The sequence below is a fragment of the Micromys minutus genome (assembly GCF_963924665.1).
Source record: "Micromys minutus genome assembly, chromosome: 21".
NCBI classification, from domain to species: Eukaryota; Metazoa; Chordata; class Mammalia; order Rodentia; family Muridae; genus Micromys; species Micromys minutus.
In genome coordinates, this window is record NC_137956.1 from 47,014,287 (window position 1) to 47,032,122 (window position 17,836).

The following is a 17,836-nucleotide window of genomic DNA, read 5'->3' on the forward strand; positions in this document are numbered from 1 at the left end:
GGACTTTTGAGGCCCTGAGATCATTGTGTGCAGTGTGACAATGACAGCACAGACTGTAAAACTAGAGCTTAGCCTCGTGTGCAGGGACTCGGGGGGTCATGAGAAGTGTCGGTGTGGGCCCACTGATTATAACTATCACATGGTGTGGGCTTTGGTGAGAGGGCAGGGCGAGTTCTCGGTGGACAGAGGAATATAATAGAAACTCTACCTACATCCAGTTTTTCATGAACCCAAGACAGTTCTAAACATGAAAGACTATTTTGTAAAAGCATGAATAAAATTTGAGGGGAGAGGAATGGGAAAATCCATTACAAATGCAAAGCATCTGAGCAGGCAGTTCGGGGTGGTGTGTGCCTAGCAGGTGTGAGGCTCGTGAATGCTGTTTTATCAAGCACAGCTTTTAAATTCACTCACCTGAAAGTTAGTAGGCATGTCATACTTAACTTTAAAAGATTGTGACTGTCCTATGAAATAATTATAATAAACTCTAATATACTTGAAAATATTTTGTACAGTGATCACAGTAATCTCACATCCCATCTAGCCTTCTATCTGTTACCTTACATAGGAAAGCACAGCACTTTATGAAAAGATCTGGCCTTCAACTGAACCCTGCAGCAATGGTGAAGTCTTCTCCTTTGGAAAAGTTTCAGGTACATTCTCAGTAAATGTGCATAGGAAACTTTCTATTTGAGAAAAATCTTTAAAAGTCATTTAGTTGGTCTGAAAGTGAGGAGAACACAAATGACAAGCATTGTGGTTCTGGTCACCATCACACCAAAAGAGAGTCTGGCTCCTGCACTTACAGATAAGAAAAACTGTTCTCAGAAATTGTTGGTACCTTGTGAGATGCAGCAAAGATGCCTGCCTTTTGACTCAGTTTGACTGATTCCCCCAGGATCCACCTCATAGAATGAGATAATTGATCCCCCTAAAGTTTTTCTCTGACCTCCACTAGAACACCATGATATGTCCACAATAGATAAGGAAAATAAAATAAAACAGTTTCAAAATTGTGAATATTAAATTCACCCCTGCTTTGAAATTATTTTAAAATCAAGCATTTTGAAAACACTGTATTTTCAAAAACAAAACAAAATAATACAAAACCCAGAATATTCCTGTAAAACTGTCATACAAGAAATACATTTTAAAGTCTGTGGTTTCTAATTTTTAATTATATGTTTTGAAGTGGTGGTTTATGCAATCTAAGGGTAAATAAAATAGCAGAAGCACTAATTACAGTGCTTGTGTTTAAACTGAGTTTAGTCATTAAGAATAATCTCAGAGAACAAGATAGGTGCTATTAATTCAGTTGAAAATTCTTTTATAATGAACAGAAACCACATAAAGAAAAGTTATAAAATTTTAAATGTGCTGACATATTTTGGGAGGCACACATCTAGGAGTTCTGGTTTGGATGAAAAGAAGAGGGAACTTTGCATACCCCGCTTTGATAAGCTGCACACTTCCAGTCTTTGCTCTGGGGAATACCTGTAGAGTCGGCTGGCTTCCTCCACGGCGCTTCTGTACCACCTCTTCTTCTTCTTGCACTCGGCCGTCTATGGAGATGCAGACGTTCACACGGGGAATACTGTTAATTTTGTTTTAGAACCTATCTTGATATAACACTTGTTGGAGCTAAGTCTAGTTTGAGCACCGTGTAAATATTACTTAGGCTTGGTATCTGGTTATTAATTTATTGTTTTAAAACTTAGCAGTGTTATGAGAATCTTGCAAGTTAATAACCCATTCATTAATATGATCTGAAGTGTCTCCCATGTTCCCAGGGTAAGCAGTCAGCAGAATACACCTCATGGGGTTACACTGACCTCACTTTATGTGACAGAGAATGAGACTACAGTGGTAGGGAATGGCAAAGCAATGCTCTCAGTGTAAGAACGTTAATTCTAATGTTGCATGTAGTTTGGCATTATGCCAGACCTACACACACACACACACACACACACACACACACACACGCATGCACATACGCACTGTGGACGCATGTGCTTTGCCTGCAGAGCCCTGCCTCTCTCCGTGTATATAGCATGTGAGCCTGAACAGCCCACCACTGACTTTTCATGAGTGTTATAGGAGACAATGGATGGTAGTTGCTATGATAATAAGAACTCAGTGTGTGTGTGTGTGTGTGTGTGTGTGTGTGTGTGTGTGTATCATTCTAATAAGACACTACACATTTCCTAGATGTTTAAAAAACTCAACAAAAGAATCCGAATTTAAAATATCAATCATCTATTACAGCAATTTTTCTAAAAATTTTAATTGCTATAAAATGTTTTATGTCTTTAAATATTACAATTTATGAAATTCGTGACAAAATTTTCTTTTTGGAAATGCCATGGCAGGGATGTGGATATTTCTCCCACTGATGAAAGGAATAATTCAGTATGTGCACACATCTTCAACCTCTACAACATTCCCTCTCAACTTACAATGAAACTGTGTACAAAGCCCTTTCGAATGCCACATGATTCTTATAGTTCCCAAATTAATATCATCTATGTGCTCTAACTACGCCCAACACTGTCATTTGGTGATTTGCTACATTCTGACACATGTCATAGTTACAAATGGCCATGAAGATCACCGCCCACAAACAAAGGTCCAGGACTCAGTGGATGTTTATCTATCTTTTCATGGTGCCACAGGTCTGACACCTCACTAAGTGCTGTAAACATTCAGAAAATGCCTCTTAACTGTGCTTCTAGACAATCGCTGGTAATTAAAGCAGTAAAAGGAGTATAATCAAAAAATACTTTCATATATACATAATGTAAATTTCATTCATTTGCTAAGTTATTTCCCAGTTTTAAAAAATGAAAATGTAAGCAATTCAATTTGTTAACTGTAATCTTTAATGTTCACGATTTATGTGTTCTGTGCATTGCCACAGCGCATTTGGAAGCTGAAGACAACTGGAGAAGCTTAGTTCTCTTCTCCTACAAGGTGGCCTCTAGGGACCAAACTCAGGTTATCAGGCGTGGGGACAAGCATCTTTGCCCACTGAGCCATCTTGCTGGCTTTCACGCTGTAAATGTAAATTAAGGCTGTCAGGATGGGCATGGCAACACATAGCTTTAACCCCAGCACCCAGAAGGCAGAGGCAGGTGGATCTCTGTGAGTTCAAAGTCAGCCTGGTCTACATAGTGAGCTCTAGGCCAGCCATGGCTATAGAGAGCAATCTTGTCTCGGATATGTGTGTTAATTTTTTAGTTAATGTATCTCTGCAGCACTAATGTTATCATGGTGATAAGAAGCTGTACAGTGGAAATCTCTTCCTAAACCTGAACAGATGCTCTTCGATTACCTTTAAAGAGCCGGCTCTGGACTGTTAGCAACACTGAACTACAGAGAGTTGAGGGAGCCGAGAAGCTGTGACTCTCTGCCAAGGGCTTCTTGTAGAACTTATGGTAGATATAGGACACCTAGTGGCTGAACAAATTAACACTGTTTGAAGGTGCTCAATAGTTGAGCCTCGACTCTATAAAGAATTTTTAGTTCCAGAATTAGGCTCAGCTGTACACTGTGGGTTTGTTTTGTTTTAATCAAGAGGTGGCAGGTTCAAGCTCTAGGGGTTCCAAATTTTCAGGGTTTTTTTTGGAGGGGGGCATTCTCTGAACTCTTTGTCACTAAGTCAACCACTATTAATGATTTTTCTATTCTACAAATACAGTATGTATTTATTTGAAAAGGTATAGGCATTTATTTTACATTGATATTAATAGATATATGTTTTATTTTTCAACTTTCTTTTTGATTATGCAATTTATTGATTGATTCAACATGACATAGCTCCCTATTGGGGATCTGTTGGTGAGCAGATAATGCTTAGCTCTGGTCTATGGTGTGAAAAGAAGCGCTCTAGCTACTCTGTGTGGGTAAGACAAGCCTACATGCAGGAGGCAGGGCAATCGCCGGTGTGCAGAGAGTGGGAGCAGCAGGTGGTCAGAGGAACCCACTGAAAAGGTTTCTTTTGAGTAAAGACTTAAGGAGGGCTGGGGAGTCAGCCATTCAGCTCTTCAGGGAAAGAATGTTTCTGGAGAAGACATCCCCACAGTCAGATATGGATACATATTCAGGATACATCAAAAAAAAAAAAAAAAAAAAAAAAAAAAAAAAAAAAAACAGGGTGACAGACAATGATAAAGAGGGCCAGGAAATTTCTAAGGGCCAGCAAAGGAGGGCCATGAAGCCAGCAGAGGTGACACTGCAGAGCTCTGATGGACATGCTCTTTGCATGCCTCCCTTCCCCATTTGAGACATGGTCTAACATACCTCAGGCTGGCCAGCACTTGCCATGCCTGTCTCACTCCGAACACTGGGATTACATGTTCCAGTGTTTAATGCCCTGGAACAATCACTCTTGCTACTTTGATAGGTCAGGTTCTGCAGAAGTAAGTGTAGCTGTGGAACAGCTGCTTAGCAGGCTACAGTAACAGCCCAGGCAGGAAGTCACAGTGCTGTGGACCAGGGAAACACTTCTGAGTGTAACTCTGTCACTCCATTACAGCTTTCATTATTTTAGTAACATTAGTAACAAACTGCCCTGAGAGTCTCCATCATTAACACATTGTGAGTTTTACAGGCCAATACCAACACTCTGAGTTCCACTTCCTACAAATACTAAGACTCTGCTCCCTTTTAAATTAAGGTTTCCTTAACAGTAACTTAAATTGACATCTTCTGAGTTACATCTTCCACACCAGACAGTGGATCTTTCCATCTTGGGCTTATTTCCTATCTTTGCAGTAAATTTTGAAGTCTTACATAGTAGGCTTGATGCTTTATTTCACACACGTCTGTCAGGGCATTTTATACAATGTAGTGTCATCAAAAATGAGTATCACAATTTCATTCTCAAACTAGTCCATTGTGTATAGCAATCAGATCACTTGAGATACATCTAATTTTCTCATTTTACATAGTTTTGTATTATTTAGTAAGGCTTTATTTATATTAGGTTTTCTCTTTGAGTTCTATTGCTTCCTCGGGCATATATGATCATGTCAAACATGTTATTTTGGAACTAGGGATGATTCAGTGGTTTGGAGCACTGGATACTCTTCAAGATGACCCAGGCTTAGTGTCCAGTACGCATATGGCCACTCACAACTGTTTTGACTCCAGACCCTAATAGCATAAAATACAAATTGAAAACTATCATTTTGCTTTTTCCTTTCCTGTCTGTACAATTTTGCTTTCTTTTAGCTAATTATATGAACAACTAAAACACAGCAATATCAGAATGCAGCAATTTAACATACTTTTTATGAAAAGATTCTAATTTCCTACACAAATGATCAGTTTCTCCTCTAGTTAAAATACTCAGTCTGATGAGTTCCAGTGCTTTCTAAAACATGAGCTGAATCAAATCATTCTGTAGAGGACTTCATCAAAAGTGTGCTTGTAACCATCCTTGAAAACAGCTTTCCTAGACACTGGTACAGTCACTCACTCGGAATCTCCCAGGCAAAGGCTTCTGGGTTGTGGAGAGAGGCCCAGTATCTCACTAGACAAATTCATTCCACATCCTTGTTACCAGGTTAATGTGTATCAAGAATGAATAAACACCAAGCTCCACTGTATTGCAATGGTAACACTGTGATTCATTTTACTTCAAAATACTAATAACAGTCATATGGTGGCATAAGCCTTTGGTTTCAGCATTCAGGAGGCAGACAGGTGGTTATCTGCCAGTTCCAGGTTAGCCAGATCTACACAGCAAGTTCCAGCCAGCAAGGGCTATACAAAAAAACCCTGTCCAAAACGAAACATTTTTCAAAAGATGAATACCTAGAGTAGGTCATATGACTCTTCTGCTTGTCTGTAACTTTTAAAATGTCATCCAATTGCTGCACCCCTCACAAAATTAAACACATTTCCACTAATATGTTTAAATTTCTCTTCGTGCCAGCTCCTGCACTCCACGTACAAGAAGCTGCCAGTAGTCCCCATGATCCTTAGACTGCTCTTCTCCCTAAATTTACTATATCCTCTGGTGTTAAAATGAAATAGAAGAAAAGCCAAAGAGAATGGTTTTGTTGGTTTGCTATCATACAGTGTTATAGTTGACACCTTGTAGGCTTAAATAAGGTACATTTCTCATGGTGTTTTTTAAAATTAATTTTGAGATTAATTAAAATAATTACATTATTCCCACTTTCCCTTTCCTCTCTCCAAATCCTCTCATGTACCCTCCCTTGCTCTCTTTCAAATTCATGGTCTTTTTGTCTTTAATTGTTGTGAATGGAAGATGATGATGATGATGATGATGATGATGACCGTGATATCTGTGTGTTCCCACATATGGATGTACAACTGCTTAGTAAATATTGTCTTGCTTGTATATCTTTATCTTAAAGGCTGACTACTTGGTATTGAAAAACCAATTGGTGTGCTCTTCATTGGAAAGACTATTTTTTTCCCAGTATTCCTCGGCTGTGTTGGTTGTTTGTCTAGAGTTGAGGCCCCATAAAATTCCTCCTTGTGTGTAACATGTCCATTAGTGCTGTCCTTTCTTAGGGCATATTGCTTAGCCATGCATTTGAGACTTCAGAGAAGCAACATTTCTAGGTGACACATTTCACAGGGAACTTCCTGCTCCTCTGATTCTTTTCATCTTTCTCCCCCTTTAACATAATGATGCAGAAGCTGCACTGTAGATGTATCCATTGGCACTGAGAGCACAATCTTCATTTTGATTAGTTGTGGTTTTCTATAATGATCCTCATTTATTGCAAAGTGTTTTCTTGACAAAGGGTGAAAACTATACTTATCTGTAAATACAACGATAAAGTTTAGAGCGTAGTTAGATATTGTGCTGGTTTAGTAAAGGGGTGGTTGTAGTTTCTCCTCCAAGGTCCATGACTTCAGTAGCTCCAGGTAGTTGGTTAGGTTTCTAGGACCAGGCATGATTTCCCTCTCATTGAGCAAGCCTTAAGTCCAATGATAGAGGTTGGTTACGACCAAAGTACTCTATACCACTACGGGGCCACACTGGTCATTGTAGCAGTTTATGCAACATACTAGGTAAGACTGTTGGTTGCTTCCCTCCTTTGGAAGTTTGCATGGTGCGTTCTGGTAACATAAAAGATCATCCTCGTGTAGGAGGCTTTCAGGTCAGATCCAGCTCAGGTCTCTGGGCCCTGGGTCCAAAGTGCATTGTGTTTTTCTGCAATAGGGACTTACCTTAAAGGAATTTATTTTTTAATCAAAATTGTTTTCATAAATACATTTGATCATATTTCCCCTCCCCAATTCTTCCTAGAATCTACCCAGATATCTTTATGTTCTCTCTCTCTCTCTCTCTCTCTCTCTCTCTCTCCAAACACACACACACACACACACACACACACACACACACACACACACAATCAAAGCAAAAGATCAATAAGACAGAAGAAAAATAGGGGGTGGAGGAGAAGGAGGAGGAAGAGGAGGTGAAAGAAGAGAATAAGAGGAAGAAGTGTGGCTGATACACCCAATGAAACTCCACTGGAGAAAAGGCACTTTTCCCTTTGACAGAGTAATCAATAACAAATAGCTTTCTGGTTAGGAGTAAGATCCGATGTCCATTTGCCCCTCTCAGTGCTGGGACACATTGGCTTAAACATGTGGTCTCAGGAGTGTTGCCACAGTCTCTGTGAGTTCAAATATTCATCGGTCTTGTTGAGTCTGAAAGACACTATCGCTGGGTCATCGCCTCTGGCTTTTAGAATCCTTATGCCTCTCCTCCACATAGGCTCCTGAGCCTTGGATGGGAAGTAGGAAGGTTTGATAGAAGCATCTCATGTAGGATTGAGAATTCCAAAGTATTTCACTCTTTGCACACTGTGAAGTTTGTGGGTCTCTGTGTTAATTCTCATGTACTATGAGAAGCTGCTTTGATGAGAGTTGATAGAGAGAATAGAAGTCATTTTACTGCTCTCCTCTATTAACAGTATAATAGTATTAGAGTTTCCCCTCACCCATGGCCTAGTCTCAGGTCCTTGACCACTTTAGCAGTGTCAGGCATGGGTTCCATCTGTCCATCTGATGAATTAGGCCACCAAACAGTTGTTGCTCCCATAATACCTGTGCTGCTATTGCACTAGCAGCCATATTGGACTAATATCTTGTAGGCAGGCTACTGTTATGGGTCAGAGTTTATGGCCAGGTGATACTGATGATTACCTTTGTCCTCCAGTAGTGTGCAGAGGACCTTCTGGCACCATGAATGATAGTCAGTAGAGGTAAAGCATCTAGTTAGGCATAGCATGTCTTCTGGGTCTGAACACAAGTAAGTATTGTTTGAAAGAATTTTTTATTGTGAGTGTTCTGTGGCATATTGGTTTTTTTGTTTGCTTGGCATTTTGTTTGTTGGTTTGTTGTTGTTTGGGATTTTGTTTATTTTGCAAACTTATTTTGTGACTATTCTATCTGAAAGCAGCTCCCTTGACGGGCAGTGTCTTTCTTTTAGCAGTTTCTGTAAACATGTAACTGTTCCACAGCGTTCTGTTTGGATGGCGTGTGGACTTGTTTTTAACTTCCGCATCATTACCTCTGAGCACAGTCCAGAGTGCTGGCCATTCTCAGGAGCTTCATCTGTCTTCAGCTGGGATGACCTAAAACCCGCACTCTGCATGGGGCACATACATCACTCGGTCACACAGACAACTCTTGCACTTTGCATAAGGTAAGGGAAAACACCCATCTTTCTTTTTCCCTACATGGGTAAAGATGCAGGGAAACTTCCACAGAATTCTGATGTTTTCTCTTAAGAAACATTTGTATGCTAAATGTCAATGTTATAGACCTATGTAAATTAAGCTTTTGGCAATTCCCTTTGCCTGGAGAGGGAGAAGGAGGGAAGGAGGGGAGGAGAAGTGGTAGATGTTTACATGGTGCATGTGCATGCCCTTGGCAATATGCATGTACCTGTGCCAAGCACAGAGCCAGAGAGAAAAGGGAGTTTCCTGCTCTGCCACTCTCCACATTATCCCCTAGAGACAGAGTCTCTTACTGGACCTGCACTTGCTTTATGGACTGGGTAACTGGCCAACAGGCTCCAGCCATTGTCCTATCTTAGATCCTTCTGTTCCCGGGGTAACAGATAATCCCAATCAGGCTTGGACTGTTCATAGGTGCTGACTTCTAAACTCAAGTCACCATTCTTGTGTGGCACGTGTGCTTAGCCACAGAACCACCTGTGTGTGTGTGTGTGTGTGTGTGTGTGTGTGTGTGTGTGTGTGTCCAGGACAGTGGATGTAGAGAATCCTTCAGTTTGGCACAAATTCAAGTTTCTGTTGCTTTATACCTTAAAGATCTTTTGTTCACCCAAGAATTAATCAAGCTGTGACGACCTGGAGTTTAAAGAGGATAAATGTTACACCTTAGAAAGCAACGGCACTGTTACACTACCTTATTTTTGCTAAATCAAATCAATTTGTGACATGTTTCACCTAACCAAGATGGGAAATTTGACCTCAGTCATTGTGAGTCCATGCTAGATATATATGAATTGTAAGGATATATAGAGATTTGTAAAGTCACAGCAGGTAATTATCTCATCCCACAATGGCAACATGAATACAGTCCAAATTATTTTCTGCCACCCTGTATGTAAGTATCTCTGCACAGGTCAAGTGCCCTTGTGACAGAGCCTCAGCTCCCAAGTCACTGTGCCATTCTCCAAGGTTCTGCTACTTGCCCATGGTACTGGCAGAACAGACTGCCACCCTCCTTCAAATAGAGAATCTTTCCTCTGTTACTTCCCAGTCTCACCTCTCTAGTAACAGTTTAACCTGCCCACCAGTAAGAAACTCGGGTGAGAAAAACAGGAAAGCCCGAAGTCTGATGGGGACACAGAAAATGCTTCTGTATTGGAAGACCAAAACCTAGTTACTTTTGAGAGTGGAAGAAGAGAAAAAATAGAATGCAAACAAGGAGTGTGGCTGAGCAGCCAGTGTGCTGGCTACTGCAGGGAAGAGCACTGGCTTCTGGGATTTGTGTATTCTTACATCCTTCCCCGCCTTGGTCCCCTACAAAGCTCCCACTCCCCTTCCTTGGCTGCCCCAATTCTTTCCTATTGCACTTACAAACAAGTAGTGGGAATCCTTTATTTGTCTGCCTTGTGTCATGTCTGCTAATTTATGTCTCACAAGGGCACCAAATTCATGTTTTATTCAATCCCACATGTTTAGGAGTCTTAAGTGTGAGAGCTCAGTAAATACTGAATCTTGTAAAGACAGATTTTGTTAAATGTGGCATTGGTAAACCCAGACCAGACTCTAAATGTGAAAGACAAAACCAAATAGTACCAACAAAATCTAGTTACATTTTGTCCTCTATAAAAGTAAAGTGAAACAGTCTAACAGAACGACCATCTGGCAGGACGATAACATTACTTCTAGATAACCCAGAATCTCATCTCACATGCTCTGCAGACCTATAAAGTATTTTATGAAGCACTAATTTATCTCAGGGTCTATGACCTTGGTGGCATTTATTTTAAAGATCTTAAAAAATGTGTATGTGTGTTTTTTCTGCATGAATGTCTGTATACTGTGGTCAGAACAGGGTGTTGGATCTCCTGGAACTGGAGATGTGTATGCTTGTGAGTCGACATATGGGTGCTAAAAATTAAACCTAGGTTCTCTGCAGGAGCAACCTCCACAGATCAAAAATCTGAAAAACTGAAAGCATATTAGGTGTTTTATTTATCATCCCAAATTTACCAAAACAACTTCAAATATTGACCATGATATGTTCATTCATTCATTCATTCATTCATTCATTCATTTGTTCACTGAAATGTTGGGATTAAACCCCAGGCCTTAGGAATGCTAGGCAAAGTGCTCTACCATTGAGCTATCTCCTAACACCTTTATTTTCGTTTTCTTTTGTTGTTTTGAGACAAGGTCTCATCAAGTGCACTGGGCTAGCCTCAAATTTACTGTGCAGTCCAGGTTCAGTCTGAATGCCTATCTTCCTGTCTTTGCCTCTGCAGCTGCCGAGATTACAGGTATATTAATTAACTCACCTAGCCTTGAACATGACTTTATATTATTTCATATGTATTACAGCTTTAGAAACATACAGCTAACATCCTTAGAAATCATAATGTAAAGAAATACAAGTGGCTTTTCAGAAGGCATTGCCAATAAATAGTTGAGAACATTCTCACTAGTATTAAGATGCTACATGGGACTGAAGAGGAGTCCAAAGTTCAATTCCCAGTAACTACATGTTGGCCCACACCATCTGTAATGGGATCCGATACCCTCTTCTGGTGTGTCTGAAGTCAGCTATAGTGCACTCGTATACAATAAATAAATAAATAAATAAATAAATAAATAAATAAATAAATAAATAAATAATGCTGTCTGGCTTGGCAGGCAGGAATTAGTGGCAGTCCTGCTACTCACATCCTCAAACTACAGATGGCTCACTAAGCCGACGACATGCTGTCTTGAGGCACTGTTCTATTTTACCAAACTCCCACCCTTTTCTTCTGCCAGACAGACTGCTCACACATAAAGCACTTCAGTAGGAAATTAGTCCCAAGGGTGCCTTGTCTTCCTTAACGGGTTTCTCTCACAGAGGAGGAGCCTCTGGACAATTAGAGGGCTCTTGTTCCTCTGATGCAAAGAGAACAGAGAACAGCATCTCACCTCATGTGCACGGAAGCCACACTGCCAGGCTCCCCAGCTGCCTAGTGATGTGATACCTTCTTTTGCAATTTGCCATCTTTAGCAGGCATTTCATATAACTGAGGCTTCACTACTTAGGAAGCTTACTTAACTTAGTGAATACTCAAACAACTGCTTCTCATAAAATCTAGTTTACCTGTTTCTTGGTGTAAACGTAAACAGAAGTCTTACTAATTCTAAGTGGGCTTTAAAAATCAAACCAATTTATGTTTTTCACATTCCGTATCACTGGTAAGCATGAGTCAATTAATGGAAACACCCAGCCTCGTTTACTGTGGTATTTTATGAGATTAAGAAATAATAAGACCACCAAAAGAAATATGGAAACAAAATATAAAAATTTGAGAATAAAGTATCAATAGTGTCTTTTTATTACATGGCTTGAAATACTGAAAACTACACCACCAGGAGAATTACTTCAGTTCCTTTCTGGAGTGCTCCCGAAAGTGTTAGATGTGGGTAGGGAGACAAAGCTCTTTGTTGGGTGCTCCCTGCAACATTATAAGTAGGGGTGCGGGAATAAGAAAGTAAGTAGTAAGATGAAGTGACCTTAAGAGATCAGAAAAACCTCTGGGTCCTGGATATGCTTTCCATGACAAGACTTCAACATATATTTACACACTGTTCTTTTTTTTAATTGAAGAACTTCATTTTAAAAAACAAAAATAAATGTACAGATTTTAAGCATTTTTGCATAAAAGTATACGAATACATTTTTGTCAGTACTTGATTTTTTTAAGGTTTGATATTATGCATTAAAATCTTACTAGTTACAACAAGCATAAAGTACATGTAAAACAAGATGTAACCTAGAATTAGTCAGTTTTCTTGGTGTGTAAACATTAAGCATAATGGTTTTTCATTTTCTTTTTTTTGGCCTTCCTTTTTTTCTTGAACTTCATATAGTCTGTGAGTTGTTTCTGGGGTGTTCAGAGCTTTCTGGAGTTAGTATCCAATTATCAGTGACTGCATATTATGTCTGTTCTTTTGTGACTGGGTTATCTCACTCCAGATGATATTCTCTAGATACATCCATTTTCTTAGGAATTTCATTGTTTCTGATAGCTGAGTAGTACTTCATTGTGTAAATATACCACAATTTTTGTACCCATTCATCTACTGAAGGACATCTGGGTTCTTTCCAGCTTCTGGATATTATAAATAGGGCTGCTATGAACATTGTGGTACATGTGTCTTTATTGTATGTTGGAGCTTCTCTGGGGTATATTCCCAGAAGTGAAATAACTGGATCTTCATGTAGTACTATGTCCAATTTTCTGAGGGATCGCCAGACTGATTTCCAGAGTGGTTGTACCAGTTTACAACCCCACCAACAGTGGAGGAATGTTCCTCTTTTGGAGAGTACTGGTATTATGTCATCAATAAATGTCTGATAAAATTCTGCACTGAACCCATCTGGACCTGGGCTTTTTTTGGTTGGGAGGCTTTTGATGACTGCTTCTATTTCTTTAGGTGTTATGGGATTATTTAGATGGTTTACCTGGTCCTGGTTTAACTTTAGTATCTGGTATCTGTCTAGGAACTCATCCATTTCCTCCAGATTTTCCAGCTTTGTTGAATATAGGCTTTTGTAGTAGGATCTGATGATTTCTTGAATTTCCTCAGTTTCAGTTGTTATGGCTCCACTTTCCTTTCTGATTTTGTTAATTTGGATATTCTCTCTTTGCCCTCTACTTAGTCTGGCTAAGGGTTTATAAATCTTGTCAATTTTCTCAAAGAACCAGCTCTTGGTTTTGTTGATTCTTTGAATGGTTCTTTTTGTTTCTATTTGGTCAACTTCTGCTCTGAGTATGATTATTTATTGCTATCTACTCCTCTTGGGTGTATCTGCTTCCTTTTGTTCTAGAGCTTTTAACTGTGCTGTCAAGTTGCTAGGGTATGCTCTCTCCAGTTTCTTTTTGGAAGCACTCAGAGCTATGAGTTTTCTTCTCAGTACTGCTTTCATTGCATCCCATATGTTTGGGTATGCTGTGTTTTCTTTTTCATTGAATTCTAGAAAATCCTTAATTTCTTTCTTTATTTCTTCTTTGACCATGTTATCATTTAATAGAGCATTGTTTAGTTTCCATGTGTATATGGGTTTTTTATTGTCTTTGTTGTTATTAAAGACCAGCCTTAGACCATGGTGATCTGATAGGATGCATGAGAATATTTCAATCTTCTTATATCTATTGAGACTTGTTTTGTGAGTGATTATATGGTCAGTTTTGGAGAAGATGCTGGGAAGTGCTGAAAAGAAGGTGTATTCTTTTGTTTTAGGATGATATGTTCTGTAGATGTCTGTAGGTGTATACCTTCTGTTAGTTTTACTGTGTCCTTGTTCAGTTTCTGTTTCCATGATCTGTCCATTGATAAGAGTGGGGTGTTGAGGTCTCCCACTATTATTGTGTGGGGTGCAATGTAATTTTTGAGCTTTAGTAGGGTTTCGTTTATGAATATGGGTTCTCTTGTATTTGGAGCATTTATGGTAAGGATTGAGAGTTCCTCCTGACAAATTTTCCCTGTAATGAGTAAAAAGTGTCCTTCCTTATCTTTTTTGATAACCTTTGGTTGAAAATCTACTTTATTCGATATTAGAATGGCCACTCCAGCTTGTTTCTTGGGGCCGTTTGCTTGGAAGGTTTTTTCCCAACCTTTTACTCTGAGACAGTGTCTGTCTTTGTCTCTGAGATGAGTTTCCTGCATGCAGAAAAATGCTGGATTCTGTTTATGTATCCAGTCTAATAGCCTATATCTTTTTATTGGGGAATTGAGTCCATTTATGTTAACAAATATTAAAGAATAGTGGTTGCTGTTTCCTGCTATTTTTGCTTTTAGAGGTAGAATTGTGCCTGTGTGTCTTTCTTCTTTTGGTTTCCTTGCTTTTTACTAGGATGTAGTTTCCCTCCTTGTATTGGGTTTTCCACCTATAATTCATTATAGTGCTGGGTTTGTGGTCAGATATTGTGTAAATTTAGTTTTGTCTTGGAATATCTTGGTCTCTCCATCTATGGTGATTGATAGTTTTGCTGGGTATAGCAGCTTGGGCTGATGCTTGTATTCTCTAAGGGTCTGCATGATGTCTGTCCAGGATCTTCTAGCTTTCATAGTCTCTGTTGAGAAGTCTGGTGTGATTCTGGTTGGTCTGCCTTTATATGTTACATGACCTTTTTCCCTTACTGCCTTTAGTATTCTCTCTTTGCTTTGGTCACTTGGCATTTTGGCTATTATGTATCGGGAGGAATTTCTTTTCTGGTCCACTCTATTTGGAGTTCTGTAGGCTTCTTTTATGCTCATGGTCATCTCATTCTTAAGGGTAGGGAAATTTTCTTCTACGATTTTGTTGAAAATATTTACTGTGCCTCTTAGTTGATATTCTTTGCCCTCTTCTATTCCTATTATCCTTAGGTTTGGTCTTCTCATTGTGTCCTGGATCTCCTGGACATTTTGTGTTAGGAGCTTTTTGGCTTTTGCATCTTCTCTGACTGTTTTGTCTGTTTTCAATGTTGTCTTTAGCCCCCGAGATTCTCTCTTCCATCTCTTGTAATCTGTTGGGAGATGCTTGCATCTGTGACTCCTGATTTCTTTTTTATGTTTTCTACCTCTAGGGTGTTTTTTTTTTTATTGTTTCTATTTCCATTTTAAATTCCTTCTTCAATTCCTTCATCTCTTTAGTTCTGTTTTCCTCTAGTTTTTTTTTTTATTTCTTTGAGTGTTTTTCTTGTTTCCTTTTTAAAAGCTTCTAATTCTTTATGCTTTTCCTCCTGTTCTTGTTTAAGGATCTCTATCATCATCTTGAGGTATGATTTTGGGTCTAAGTCTTCTTTTTCTGGAGTGTTTGGCATTCTGCTGTTTGCTGGGATGGGAGAGCTGGGTTCTGGTTTCCCTGAGGTAAGTTCTTTCGCTTTCATCTTGCCATCATGTTTTTCTATGATTATACATGGTCTTGTTGTCAGTGATTGGTTCCCGTCTCTCCCTTGTACCTGGCCTGTGTCCCTAGATCTCCACTGATCCTGGTGGCAGATGGCCTGGGCGCCTGTTCTGCATACACGGGCCCGGGCCCTCTGGTTGGAAACCAAGACCCTAAGCCAGAGTTCCTGCTTGCTTGAACCAACGGGGTGTGGGGGGGGCGCTTTCTGAGTGCTCAACCCAGACCTCTCTGCTCCCCGGCTACTCGAAGCTCAGTCTCACCAGCCCTGTGTCCCTGGATCTCTGCTGTTCCTCTTACACACTGTTCTTATGCCTTTAGTTTTCCACAGAAAGATGAAAATAAATGCTGCAGGCTATGACTCTGTTCTTAGAAACCCCCAACACTCAGGCTGGCCCATCATCCAGAGCACCGTGTTCCAAAGGACAACTCTTCACTAGTGTGGGACTGCCACTGGTGTAGGAGGCTTGAAAGCAGAGTGTCATGAGAGGCTAAGGGACAGGCCCCAGCCGGGGAGAACCAGATGCCACCTAAGGACACCCACGTTCAGAAGAGCAAGGGAGTCTCCTGTTTCATTTTGCCTAAGCTGCATGGCTTCTTCAGCACCACAGCCTCATAAACCCATCCACTGTTCCACAAAGTAAGCACGGTAAACATAACACACATTCATAAATCCTGTCTGTCTGATTCCATTACACAGAAAGAAAACATAATCAACCTAGAGATTATTTTCTACAAAATGGTTTTTGAGAAGGGGATAGCTAACTGGTGAAAAGCAGAGATTTGAAGCAGGTTCAAGACTGTGAAGTCGGTGTCAGAGCTTTACTGTGGAGGGGCGTGGAGAAGGTTTGGAAAGCAGCTATGAAGAAAGAAGACAAACTGCAGTGTGAGAGCTGCAGCATCTGCATCACTAACGGCAACTTCCTGCTTATACCACATGGAAGTTAAGTGAATCCCAGGTTTCCAATCGCAGAAGAGCAGCCCCACTCTCCGGGTGAGGAACCAGTGTGCTATAGGGAAGAGAAGCCACTTGTAGCTCTAACTACCTTGAAAATCTGTTTGTAGAGTTCTAAATCAAGCTGACAAAATTAACAAGAAGGCCTTTTGGGGTTTTCCAGTTGGCAGAGAATAGTTAATTATGAATCCCATATGCTTGTGGAGGTCAACAGATAACTCAATACAAACTACAAGCAGACTGACACACAATCTGAAAATTTGGGAGTTTGTGGCCACACGCCTGGGCTGAGGCCTGGCTGCACTGCTGAGTGACTTCAAGCAATGCATGAACTTGAGCCTCAGCCATCGTAACAGTGAGCTGAGATCACAGACAAGACATTTAGCCTCTGCAGGCCCAGAAAACAAAACAAGAACACCATTCACATCAAGAAGTTGACAGAGTGCATATTTCATTTATAAAAGAGTTCTATTATTTAAAGAGCCTATTACTATTTTTCTAAATTTACTAACCTATCTAAAGCTTATGTTGTTTTGCCAAGCACCATCCTAAACACTTCACAAATGACTCATTTAATGAGTCCCTCATAAGCTTGTGAGGGATGCATTATTACACTTCAGAGATAAGGAGGCTGAGTTTACAACTTGCTGTGCCTGTATAGCTATTAAAGGCAGAGCTGGAATTAGCATGCAGGCAGCCTGGCTCAGACTCCGAGGTGATGGTGCAGCTCTGTTGCCTTAAAGAATTCTGAAGAGCTCCTAGCAAGGATTGTGAACAATAACTGGTGTTGAAAATAATAAGATACATCATAAGTGTTGTGTAATTCTCTCCAAATCAGAAAGGACACTTTGTAATATTACTAGGGAGAAATGTTTCTACGACTATTAATCAGTAGTATCTGTGGGCAAACACTGGTTACAGTTGCTACTGACAAATGCTCAGACTGCACATAATGACAGTGAAAGGAGGGGTGAGGATTTGTTGAAGAGGATAGTTAATATGCGAGGCCCAAACGGCATGTTCTGCTCTAAACACAGAAGCGCATTCACATTTATCTAATGGGAATTATTTAGGGTTTAAGGATCACAGGTTTTGCTGAATTCATAAATAGATTCCAGTCCTTTGCTAGACTATACTTCAAAAAATAAAACATAGAAGGGAATTTTTAAAAGAAAATGAAAAAGACATTAATCTATCCAAGTGTAAACTTAGGGTTATATGAGCGTGGGAATTCAGCAC

At 39.9% G+C, this 17,836-nt stretch overlaps 1 protein-coding gene across 1 annotated transcript in view; it reads right to left on the reverse strand.

The window, feature by feature from the left end:
* Positions 1–17,836, reverse strand: part of ZCWPW2 (zinc finger CW-type and PWWP domain containing 2) — a 57,893-nt gene that overhangs the window by 23,451 nt on the left and 16,606 nt on the right. Inside the window, exon 3 of the mRNA XM_080934113.1 lies at positions 1,448–1,562. Within this exon, the coding sequence (XP_080790239.1) occupies positions 1,448–1,562 (115 nt within the window). The remainder of the gene's footprint in view (positions 1–1,447; positions 1,563–17,836) is intronic.